Source organism: Neolamprologus brichardi, chromosome 22, assembly GCF_056152115.1.
Source record: "Neolamprologus brichardi isolate AB-2024 chromosome 22, ASM5615211v1, whole genome shotgun sequence".
Lineage (NCBI taxonomy): Eukaryota > Metazoa > Chordata > Actinopteri > Cichliformes > Cichlidae > Neolamprologus > Neolamprologus brichardi.
In genome coordinates, this window is record NC_142124.1 from 30864904 (window position 1) to 30878153 (window position 13250).

The 13250-nt window shown below is 42.1% G+C and overlaps 1 protein-coding gene across 2 annotated transcripts in view; it reads right to left on the minus strand.

The window, feature by feature from the left end:
- Positions 1 to 1903: 1903 nt before the first annotated feature.
- Positions 1904 to 13250, minus strand: part of LOC102786028 (growth factor receptor-bound protein 10-like) — a 49261-nt gene continuing 37914 nt past the window's right edge. For both annotated transcript variants that reach the window (XM_087835364.1, XM_087835365.1), the window contains 7 exons: positions 12630 to 12728; positions 12451 to 12528; positions 11195 to 11311; positions 10655 to 10721; positions 10459 to 10546; positions 8728 to 8821; positions 1904 to 7739 (listed from right to left, as the gene is read on the minus strand). In XM_087835364.1, coding sequence (XP_087691490.1) covers positions 7593 to 7739; positions 8728 to 8821; positions 10459 to 10546; positions 10655 to 10721; positions 11195 to 11311; positions 12451 to 12528; positions 12630 to 12728 — 690 coding nt within the window. In that variant the 3' untranslated portion in view covers positions 1904 to 7592. The remainder of the gene's footprint in view (positions 7740 to 8727; positions 8822 to 10458; positions 10547 to 10654; positions 10722 to 11194; positions 11312 to 12450; positions 12529 to 12629; positions 12729 to 13250) is intronic.

Consider the following 13250-nt stretch of genomic DNA (forward strand, 5'->3'; position numbering starts at 1 on the left):
ACACACCTAGATGGACAGATCGGGGGGTAGTGACGGTTCACTGTCTGTCATGATCCAAGCAGCCAGGAACACACAGGCACAAATGTAATCTTCAAAAAAATGGGTTTTATTATACCCTCAAAAAGGACAAGATGATTACCAAAATTCAAAATAACAAAAATAAAGTTTTTAAGAACCAAGTGGACCCATAAAAGAGGTTAACTTAACAGAACGCTAGTCAAAAGTCACTTAACAAAAACATAACTCAACAAACTGACCTGCCCAAATGAGAAACAGCTCCAGTTATATAGCAAATGAATAAACCATTATATACACCAAAGGTGAAAACTAAAGAGATAACAGCTAACCATCATTCAAGAAGAACCCCATTCCCCCTGCATGATCGCAGTATATGGTCCAGTCCACTTTATTGGCTTCTGCATTTAAACCAGCTCCACCCTCAGCCTCCTCTTTCAGCCAAACCAGGAAGGACTGGAGCGGAGGTCATGTAACTCAGAAAGAGCAGAAATATAATCAATATAACATACCTATATAAAATAACAAACAATGCAAAGCAAAGTCTATGCCACCATTTGGGCTATAGCTTAGTGCTGTCATGCATTACAGGTAAACTCAAAATATCAAATTAGTTAACTTATGATCACAGAAGCTTTAGAGCATAACGTAAACATAAGACAAAAGACCAAATGAATATTACCTAAGTATCTCAGTTGTGTGGTTGCATGCATCCATCACACTGTCTTACCTGAAGACCTTATGAGTGTTGGACAATGTGCTCTAAATCTCGAGCCACCATAAAAAACAGAATATTTGGGGACCTTAGTGGAGAGCCAGGTAACCAGTGAAGTGGTCCATCTGGGAGATGTGACTAAAAACAAAAAGTATCATTTGTACTACACTCTGCACAAATTAGTTCAATTGAAATCAGTTGTAATTATATAGCGCTAACTAACAACAACAGTCACCTCAAGGATCTTTATATTGTGAGGTGAAGACCCTACAGCAACACAGAAAACAACCCAACAATCAGATAACTCTGTATGAGTGAGTGGGAAGGAAAATCTCCAGTAGAACCAGGCTCAGGTAGGGGAAGCCATCTGCCGTGACTGGTTGGGGGTCTAAGGCTCATCTATTTTTACTCAAACGGCTAGTGGGTTTTATCAAAAGAAGTAAATAAAAGAATAAAATAAATAAACAAAAGCAATTTCCTTTTAATGTTACTTTATCGTCTGCACAAGAAGGGAAATGCAGAGGTATGCAAAGTATGCAAGACCTGGATTGAAAACCAGTAGGGAACAGGTCTGATGAATCCAAATTTGAAGGTTCTGGTGCAACAAAAACTTGCAGAAACTCTACAGTGACTTGCAGTATCTACAGTCACCTGTAAAACACGGTGGAGGCTCCATCACAGTTTGTGCTAGAAACCGGCAAAAGGTGTCAGGTGTTTTTTTTCCCCCCCCCCCAGAAATCTCTGCAGCTGTTTCCCATTTCCTGGAAAAATATAAAGAAATAAGGGGTGGCACAATACTCAAAAGTAACTGTTTTTTGGATGTAATGGACAATCCTGGAAGCTAACTAGCTATCTCTGTAGCCTTTAAATTACATTATTTATTACAGTTAAATATATTTGCTTCAAATTTCAAATGAAAGATTAATTGATGATAAAAAGGCAAAATTAGAAAGACTGCTTCCTGTACCTTATTAGACTGGAATACTCTAAGGAGTATCTGAATCCTGAAAATCTTCCATGAATGATGAAAATGTCCAAAATTGGAATCTGGTTGCAAGAATAAAAGCAGTTAGGAAGACCTTTTGTAAATGTTCCAGCATACGAGTGAGAGTACATAGCGTATCTAATCCAAACTTCAAACAGCAGAGAACAACAGAGCAGGAGTCAGGCATGTTTGGTTTATAGCAATGTTGTCTTTTATTCTAATTTCCAATAAACAGAGAATATATCAGTCCCTTATTTGTACAAAAAATACCTGAAAAGGATACAATGTAGATCCAGGAGCCGCACAGACAGAATGAAGCAAAGCACAGTGGAGGAGCGTACGTGAGAAAAAATGATTACAGTTCATTTGATCCTTTGTTTTTGTTTTTTCCTCCCTGAAATTTTATATTTGACTTCAACTTATGATGACTTTGACCCAGCAATAAAAACACTGAGTTAGCTTCACTTGCACCTATAGTGTAAGTCACCGAAGTTCAGTGGGACTGACGTGTGACGTCCACATTAGCATTTAGTTCCGGTAAGGCTGCATTTCACAGTCACAGCTAATTTGAAACGCAGTGTGAGAGTGGACGGACGGCAACTAGGGAGCTGTGACCGTTTCAGAAAGAGGCACGTGCTGCGAGAGAATACAAAAAAATGTTACGCACCTTTAAGAAAAATAATCAGACAACATAGACATTATAATGAGATGCACAATCCTCTGGAGCTACAGCTTATAATTGCACTACTTGTGATGAAAAGCTTAAGAATTAGCGTGTGCGCTCTCCATCAAAAAACAATGCTCTGTGTGTGTGTGTGTGTGTGTGTGGGCTTAATATCCAAACATGGAGTATAAATGACAGAGAGGGAATACTGAAAGAGTTGAAACCTGGCAGAGATGAAGACTCCGACAGCCTGTCAGCTTATAAACACAACTGAAGTTCAGAAATTTGACACGTGCCAAAAATCCAGTTTGATTTCTTAAAATAAAAAAAAAATATGTTTAATTTAATTAATACTGTATATGCTGTGGTATACGTCATTTTGTGGCAAACCAAAGACAATACACAATAAAGTCATACACACAATCATATAATAAAAAAAAAAGGAAAAAACAAATCATTCTTCATTTTACATGGAGTTATGAGCAAAAGCATAACAGCCCATACATAGTGATCTGTGACCTAGGTACAGTGTTAGATCTACATCTTCTCCATAGCTTCACATACTTTGAAAACAAGACTTTATACTGGTATATATTCATATGATTGGACTTCTGTGAACGATTGCATTGTAGCACAGTGACTTAAAAAAAAATGGAGGGAGGACGGTGATTTTGTCCCCGCTGACCCATAGTGACGTGGCTTTCATCCTCTGTCAGACAGGGAAGAACCTGTACTGATGACTGGGAATGCTGGGAAACTTCCAGTCAAACTCCCGTCTCCTCTAAATCTGCAGCTTACCCCCCGACTTTACCAGACTGTCTTTTTACCGCCTCTAAAAGGGCAAGCGCGTTAGCCAGCAGACTTCCTGAAGAGTGAATATAACAGTCTGGTCATCCGCACACCAACACATACATTTACCACAGGGTCATATAGCTTACAGGCTGGACACAGGTGGGAGAGGGGGGCGGGGGATTCAAGCATTATCCAATCCCTGGAGAGAGTCTGACCTGACTGACCAAAAAGGCCTGATTGGTGGAGTGCAGAGCTGGTGAGTCGTTTAAGTCACGCGATTAGTTGGCTGGTGGTGGCAGTGGATTGTGTGTGTGTCTGTGTGTGTGTCAGTGTCGGTGCTTAGAGTCTGTCGATCTCATTCTAACCCTGTGAATCTGGGGTAGGATGGATGGAAACTGCAGGTGAGGGCGGGACGAGTGCTGCACAAAAGCAGGTGTTATGTCACACGGGTTCAGTTGGTCATGTGACAGTCGGAATGACAAAAGGGTTCCTCGTCTCCTTTCTTGGGCATCTTTTTCCTGTTACTATAAATAAGGTTAAAAATAAACTAACTCGTGATCTGTTTAAGCTACTTCAAGAGGAATTTCTATGTGAATTCTTTGGAACTGATCTCTATGCTGACTATTACAGATTCATTTTTAGAGACCTGGCAACAGCATCAACAATTGGCATTTTCTCCTACAATTGGTTGATGACAGCTCGTTTTTTTTCAGTAGACCAACTTTTTCTGCTTTACCTGCTATGTGTAGTTTTCAGTTCATTTTCCAGACTGCTTAAGGAGCACCTGTGGGATGATCCTATGTAGGTGAATCCAAAAGTTAGCGTTACCCTGGTTCCCTCAACAAAAAGCCAGTAATGGGACCAAATGACACAAAAAAAATGGAGGGAAGGGTAGAGGGGGAAAAAAGCTTATGATACCGACTGATTAACAAACTGATGCCACTTTAATGAGTTTTGAACCATGAATGCTAAGATTGGGCATAAGGTTAAGGTTCTGTGTTTAGCATTTAGCCACCAATTAGCAAACTCGTTCTCTGTAACATACATGTGGTATGTTCTAGTATAAAGCTAGCGTTCAACCAAAAATTCAAGGAAACCGAAACAGTAAAATGGTAACACATTTTGGACACATTCACGTGACAAATGTTTTCCATGAGATCTACTATCACAGCAGCTAGACCTACAGACTAACCATCGCTAATATCCAATTTAGTCAATTTAGAAGATTTTGGTCAATTTTTGGTGTACTGAGATTTCTCACGTGGCATCAATTTAGAAACGATACAACCACTGGTTGTCAGGGAAACATATTTACGGACTGGTTGGTAGTACTTCCAGGAGGTTGGTGGCTCTCGCTGGGTGAAATCAGTTCCAAAGTAGATGCTATAATGGAAACCTCCCAATGACTCCTTTGGTTGCTAGCATATTTGCATCGCTGCGTGTCATGTATGTCTGAAAGATCTTTGTAATTACTCTCTGAGCAGTAGTAAATCTCTATCTCACAAACCAGAGATAGAGAGGATTCCTTCTTCAAAGTAAAAGTTGTGCTTGAGATTTACAACCAGCATGTTTCAAAAAAGGACAACTTTTACATAAAAGCAAATACTCCTTGTTTCCTTTTGTTGCTGCACTTTTTACAGTTTCCAAAATGTTTTCCATACTGACAGGTGGGTCATTGGGGAAAAATAGGGGTCACTGACCACTCAGAAGGCATGTGTGACTGAGACTTTATTTTTCGAGTGAAAACCATCAACCTCCATTAACTACTTGCAAGCATTCAAGTTATTTCCCCATCATGACCAGTGGTTTCCAGCTGGTTGCAGACCAGTCTGTAGGCTTGTGTGATTGGGGCCTTGTTCACTTTATCCTACATTGTCACATGTCCAAAATGGCCAACAAGTTAATGTCACATGGTTAGGGGTCACGCGTCTACAAAAAATAAAGAATGAAAAAAAATCTCAAGAACCAAAGGTGACAGCTAGTACAACAATCTGAAACTGGAGGTTCAGTTCACTAAACCTGTTATTTGAGAAGCTTGAATAATTGAATACTTTTACTTTTTCAAAATGAAAGAACAAAAACAAATACTTGCTGGCCCTTAATTTACTCAAACAATGACCTGGTACTACTAAACTAAGTGAAACCCTCTGTAATGTTAGCTTCCTATGTCTATGTAGCGGTGGATTTGTTGTTTGATGGATTGGTTGTGAAATCAAGAAAGAAGCCATTTCTGCTTGATTGTAATTTAGCGACCCTGTTGATGTTTAGCAATGGTGCTCACTTCATGCAGCTAATGGAAATATCTAAATATAGAGTTGACTGACATTTTATCCAGATCTGAGATTGCATCACCAGCACATGTTTTCAAAGTTTTGTTCCAATGGATTTTCACTTTACAGGAATCTTTTAGACCTTTTGGAAAATATATTTTTTGCTTTCCTGTTAGAAAAGAAGGCAGAGATGAGAAGCTAGCTAGTTATGTGTGATGCTAGCTAGCAGTCTACAGCCAGCTAGCCAAGCTCAGTAAAAACATCAGATAACTTTCACAAACTGCTGTTTCCAGGATGATAAAACATGTTGATTACTGAGCTTTAGAGGTGGCTTTAGGCAGATTTTCTAACTGCACAGAGTCAAGACTGCTAGTCACGCTAGCATTAGCCTCATATTTAACGTACAGATCCTGTAAGTGTGTTACATTTCTTGACAAGAAAGCAAAAAAGGACTGTTTCCCAAATCTCCCACCATTTCTCCCCACTCATGATGTTCTTCCACCACCCCTGAAAAAAAAAAAACCCAAACGTGTTACTCTATGTGCATTACTTTTTAAAACATAGCTTCAATTTTATACACAAGGCTCACAATTTTCACTTAAGGCGAGTGAAGCTCATTTGACTGCTTGTTGACACACAGACAACTGAGTTCACGTTTCAAGTAATTTGTTCAAATTTCATATTTAAAATGTTTTTAATAAAAGTTTCGAGAGTGCTTTTGTTGCTTTCAACGAGGGAACAGTGGTCAGAATCCGAACACGACAGCTCCAACCCATCGACAACAAATCAGGCTGATTTTTTAAAAATGTGCAAGCAGAGAGCTCAGAAATTATTTAGTAAAAGGAAAACATTCAAAGACAAATTCACCAACAGATAAAATAACCATTTTGATTGGAAAAAAAAGACCGAAATAGTAGAAAGCTTGGGCTCGACACACTTTTAAGTGAGTCTATTTGAAAATCTTTCTCTTCTTCCTTAAAGTCTTGAGACACCTACAGCTGGTTCAAGAGCACATTCATGTTTTTTAATTGTTGTGGTCTTGTTGGTACGACACACACGGCTGGGGAGGTTAGTTAGATGTTCTTAAACCTTACTGGAAAGCACTGCATGATGTGACTGTGCTCCCACACCACCGTAATCCAGTCAGAGCTGATGGAAATTCACATGCGTGCTTTTCAGAAGGGGAGTGAAGGAGGAAGAGGAGGCAGCTTCTCTTAGCTAAAGAGCTGTCGTCTGTCCGCTTGGGAGTGCAAAACAAGTTCTTCATTGAATCAACAGTAATAAAACAGCATTAAAATGACATCAAGTAATCAACTCTACAAGAGAGGCTTGTACAGCCTTCCTGATAAACATTCCTCTGTCCTTTCAGCAAACCCTCGCCCCTGCTCTGCTCGTCTTGCCTTTCAGCGACTTCTCGTTTCTCTCCCGACTTTTTTCTGAGCTCGTGTGGAGGCGTGATTGGGGTTGCATCAGGGGTCTGTGGGTCGGGACACGGCAGCGATGCCACGTCATGCCCCGCTAAGGTGTTTCCGGGGGGTGGAGGGCAGGGTGTCAGCTTATCCAGACTGGACTGCACAGGTTGAGAAAACTCCTGGATCAAGTTTGATGGGACCCAGGGAGGTTCCCGTCCATCCCTGATGATCATTGAGGAAGTCAGAAGGTGGCGCTCCCCGCCCACCTCGGTATCGAGGACAGGGCGGGCACCACAGCTTATCAGGCCTGGAGGATGGGGAAGGTGGGTGGGTTTGAAAGGTTTGGGACTCTAAAGGAAGGGATCCATCCAAGAGACCCACTGGAAACATACTGTAGCCATCTTGAGGTTTCACATCACGCTGGTCTTTTTCTGGGGTCTGAACACCAATAACAAAACAACCGCAGGAGTCCACAGTCTTCGACACTTGGCCTGTCCCAACAGCTCTCATTCAAGCAACCAAGCAGCAGTAAGGTGGAGACGAACGTTACCCACTGGGGGACATCGACTTCCAGTCCCGGCTCCTGCAGAGTTGTTCACATCCGCAAAACAAGACGTAACTTTTCTCCATCTCCTCAACCCCCACTGCGTTGGTAAGGGAAGGGGTAAAGGGGACAAAAGGGGAGGGAGGGGGATCTCAGGGAGAGAGGTGTGCAAAGAAAGGTTTGGGGGGAGGAGTGTCACAAGGCCACAGCGGTGCAGGGGTGTTTGAGCTTGCAGGGCAGCACTCCTCTGTTAAGCTGGTAAAACTCCACCAGGTGAATCAGATCGGTGAACTTGGTGGCGCCGTCGTCGAGGCTGAAGAATACCTGACCGTCCTCCTCACACTTCAGAGCAGAATCGGACGGAGGAGAGGAGATAGTTTAGACACCACATGACAGAGACTGATCTTTATGAGGTAACGATAAAACATGGAACATCCAGGTCTACATCGCCAGGCCACTGTACTGCATTTATAAGATAAGCAAATGATTTCATATCAAACACACTAATGAAGCCAGTTAGATTTAGGACATTATCCCTTCTCAGACCTGGAGATGACATTAATATTTTCAGTACAGTCTGTGGAGTGATCCGACTGGCTACTTTTTGCATTTCTTTGACGATATAAACTCCAAACCAACAAATTTTATCCTCCTACAGATTAGTTTGTCTATCAGTCACTTTGATCCACACTAGAATATCAGGGATGGATGAACATGAATGATTTTTATCAACTGGGCATTTTTAACATTTACACTTTTGACTGAACGGACAGAAACTCCACTGGAGGAGAATGGCCATCTATTATCAGTAATCAGTCTGAAATACATATATACCTTTTTCCATATAAAGTTAAAACACTTTCTCCATGCAACTGCATCTTTGTCAATAACTGATTGATCTGTTCCCTCTGAGCTGTTTCGAGCTGATTTCTGTCCTGCAGCAAAATAAATCTAAGTGCACGGCTGCCTGGGAGGAAGCAAAAAACACATTTTAAAATCTTAAAAAAGCACAGCGTACTTTGGAAACGGGTTGGTGGTGATGCTAAATGAGTGTAGCAGGCTCGCTGGGCAGAGTCTGCCGTAGGGTTTTTTTACACTATAGAATTAAACTGCATCGCAGACTATTTTTAAAGATGGACCTGCTTCTGGGTACAAATATACTCCTTTGCCGGTGATGCCAACAAGCCACAGCAGCTGGTTTTTGAGACTGTGACTGCAGTTTAGCAGTCAGACTATAACAAGAAGTCAAATTTGTGTCATTTTCACACCGTTTCTTATTTCAGTGCATCTTAACAGAGGCGGTAAGATTTTTCTTTGTAATCACACTGACCGGTAGGATCTGGAAGTGCTTGATCTTCTGGTGGTGGCACAAGGTGAGCACGAATGCCTTGGGATTACTCTGACTGTCCCGCAACAAGAATAACCTGAAAGAAAAAGATTACATCATGAGAACTAGTTCAACCACCTTATAAAAAGGACTGACATATCTACCATGAATTTCCATATTCTTGATACACACCTTGAATATACTGCTCAAAAAAATTAATGGACCACTTTGAAAACACATCATATCTAAACTGAAAAAATCACGTTGGATATTACTCCACTGGGTAATGTGTTAGGATGAAAAGATGCCACATCGTTTGATGAAAACTAACAGAAAGCTGAATTCAAAGACATCCTGAAAATTTAAAATGATGCAGCAGGTTATGGATGGTGTACCGGGGCATCTCCTCCCAGATCTGGACCAGGGCATGACTGAGCTCCTGGGCTGTGTGAGGTGCAACCTGGTTGCTCAGATGGACTGAAACATAGAACATAATGTGGGGTGTTCTGTTGCATTTAGGTCAGGCCAGCAGGGCCAGTCAATGGTATCGATTTCTTCATCCTCCAGGAATCGAGTGGATACTCTCACCACATGAGATCAGAGATTCCCATTCAACAGGAGGAAACCAGGATCCACCCAGCACCAGAGTAGGGTCTGAGAATGGCTCCAAAGACTCCATCCTGATACCTAATGGGAGTCAGAGTGCTGTCACCTAACCTGTAGAGGTCTGTGTGTTTTCCCAGACCATCATTGACCCACCACTCAATCGGTCATGCTATGTTACAGGCAGCGTAATGTTCTCCACGGCTTCTCCACATCCTTTAATGTCTCTAATACGTGCTCAGGGTGAACCTACACTCATCTGTGAAAAGTACAGAGCTGGTATTCTATGGCAAAAGCAAATCTGGCTCCAGTGTCCTGGGCAGTGAGCACAGGGTCCACTAGGGGATGTCGGGCCCTCAGACATCATGAAGTCAGTTTCTGATTGTTTAGTCAGAGACATTCGCACCAGTGTCCCATTCGAGGTCATTTTGTATCTCTGGCAGCGCTCACCCTGTTCCTCCTTGGACACAATGGAGCAGATACTGATCCTGCTGATGGGTTAAAGACCTTCTACAGCCCTGTCCAGCTCTCTCAGATTAACTGCCTGTCTTCTGGAATCTCCTCCATGCTCTTGAGACTGTGCTGGGAGACACAGCAAATCTTCTAGTAATGGCTCGCATTGATCTTTACTGGTTTGTACTGTCCAAGCTGTCCAGCCTTGGTAGGGTCCAGGTATCGCCTCATGCTACCAGTAGTGACACAGACCCAAGCTAAGTGCAAAACTAGTGAAAGAAACAGCCAGAAAAGATGAGGCGGGAAAAATGTCAGTGGCCTCCACCTGTTTGGGGGTTGTCTCATCGTCGCCCCTCTAGTTCACCTGTTGTTTATTTTATCAACACCAAAGCAGCTGAAGCTGATTAAAACGTCCTCTGCTACTAACCTGACCACATCAATCCCCAGAAGTTTAACTGACTTGATGCAATATTCTGATTAAAAAGTGCTCCAGGAATTTTTTGAGCAGTGTTCTTTTGCAGTTTCTGGAAAGCATTCAAACTTGCTGTGTGTGTGTTGCTGCTTTGACGAACCAAAGCACAATCATCCTGACAGCACTTGGACTACTTTGACAAAATTATCTTCCGACTGGAGCCTTCACATGAGGAGCGCTCTCCGTTCGACAATGTCGTAACTCACCCATCGACTTGGCCTTGTTGTATCATCATTTTGTGGGCTTCCTCTCTCATGATACGACCATGAAACCACACCTGTGTCCTGTGAATCACTGAAAAACACAGGAAGTTTTTCACACACACACACACAGACACAACCATATTATATATATTTGTAAATGTATTTATACTGCTCATGGTGTTATTGCTAGGCTCAGTACCTGTGCTCAGAGAAGATGGATGCAGGGGACTGGGACTGCCCAAGACATTCATACGCTGGCTCCTTTTCTATAAACACCACATTTATCGTTAGATATCATCATCTAAAACAAAACTCCCTGCATTAGTCAAAGTCCCTAAGCCATGCCCATCACGTGTGTAACCCTCATGGCAAACTAAACTATGTTTAAACATCACTTTGGACCAAAACAAACACAGGAATGTTTTACTGTGAATCACTCTCTTCAATTCTTTTTAGTCCAATAACAAACACTCTACTGAAGGATGCACAGCTTTGGTAAAGTGCAACTACTACACACTTTAATTCACAAAGAAAACGCAGCCTTGTAGGGTATGAAAGGCTTAGTGCATACCATCCATAAAAGCAGTCAATTTTTAAATATACTGGGAAACTCCTGCATATTCTGTGGTAATCGCACAAAGCAGCTGCGGCTTGAATACGTTTGCACTTCTACTCAGATATCCTCTATTTCCTATCTAACCCCACCCTGCAGAACAGAATCCTTGCTCCCTCTGCTTACCCTCCAGGTATGCCCTTCTTCCAGGGCGGCGCTCTGGGCCTCGATGGGGTTGTCGATGACGCGACCGGTCCGCCCGGAGAAGTCCATGGCAACCAGGGAATTCTCAGATACGCTTCGCTGTTTGGAGAGCGGCAGGGTGGGCGGAGGGTGATGGTGGTTGGGTAGGGGTTAGAGGGAGGGGGCATACAAGAAAAAGGGTGGAGGGGTGGTAGACAAGGGTCAAGGGTTAAACAAGCCAGACACACTCACTGGAGCATGACAAATCCTGTCTGCACACAGACCCACTTTAGTCAATCCACAAATGCCCCTTTTGAGGAAAAGCACAAGCCTCTGCTGGCTGTGGGACTCAAATTAGTCAAGACTTTCTTATAATATAATATAATATAATATAATATAATATAATATAATATAATATAATATAATATAATATAATATAATATAATATAATAATATTACTCTTCACAAAATAATCCAGCATTAATTTTTCCCATTTTTAGGAGTCGTTGTTATATTATATCCTAACACCTTTCAGAAGAAGTTAGATTAATTAAACATAATGCTCGAAGATCTGCTGTGTTAATTTTTTCTCACGGTCTTTCTGACGGTTTCCTAAAAGCTTTGATAATCATACACCATCATTACTCTATTGAACAAGCGCGGTGGCAAACCCAGCTTCAGCTTCCAAACTGAACGCTGAGTTCAGGAAACATCAGGAAAACTGAGTGGCCAGTGAGCTGCCACTGATCGCCTAACACTTTCAGATAGCGGGGTTTGTGAGTATGCGTGTGAAGTTTTAAACACAGGCTAACTCACTGTAGAAGTGTCTAATCTTAAGGTTAGGGCACAGACTTCAATTCTATTCACAATCTTTCCAAAGGAGCTTATGACACCTTTTTCAGCACCTCATGGTGCGAGGGGATTACACATCACACCTGCAAAAAACAATTCTCCTGTTAACTGTGCATGTGTTGGAACAGTATGTAAATATTCACTTATTAAAAAAATAGGATGTTTTTTAATGGATGTCATATTGCTGTAAACTGTCTGCTTACATTAGCAGCAAACGTCAGCAGTAGCCTGGTCATCCAAATATAAAAATCTATTTCAGCATTTCAATAAAACAAGTTTTTTCCTCTTAAGAAGCTTTGAGCTTCGTCCCAAGATTACTATGGGCTAATTCATGCGTCAATCTGGATTCGTCCCTGCTGTTAGAGCAGAGTTGCAGTAAGGCGATGTCACAGAGAGCAGATCCTCACCACAGGTGCAGTAAAAGGCGAGAGGTTAGACTTCCTCTGCTGGGGCACGTTGTAGCTCTGATACAGCACTATTCCGTACTACGGGGGCAGGAGAGAGGAGAAGGCATCAGCTTAACATCCAAGCACCAACTAACTCATTAATGTTTAACTGTGAAGCAGGAAAAGTGCAGGGTTTTTACTTTGAACAGCCTGAAGGCAGTCATCCAGCAAGTCCTGCTCTGCTCGTCCTCCGCACACAGCATTTTCAGTTCCTTGCAGTCGCTCCTCACTTTGCTGGGCTGTCGACCAAACAGAGGACGCAGCGGGGAATTAGATTAACGAGATGCACATCGCAAACATGGACAGTAATAAGGCTTCATGTGACCATGCCAGAGCACAGTCACAGTGCAGCCACTGTTGTGCTCGGCAGCACAGGTCTGCGCTCTAATCACAGCAAAGATCTGACTGCTTTGGGGGTTAGAGTGGCAATCAGGAGTCGATTGAAAAGAATTTAGCATTTTCCACGTGACCCAATCTTTATTAAATATTTATACACTGCATGCAGTCAAATAACATGAAAGTAAGTGATACAGTAAGGTTAGGAAAATCTATTTTTTTATGATTTATTTATGGACAGAGCTGCGACTTTCCAGGCAACTCTGTCCAAAATCACAGCTTAGACTTTCCTTTCCTCCTTCCACCACCAACAAGGGCATAAGGCACACTGCTCCCTAAATACAACCCCATAGATAAATGTCGCCATGGCAACAAACCCTACCACCCCCTCACCCCACCAAGAAAAATCCCTCACCCAATCCTGC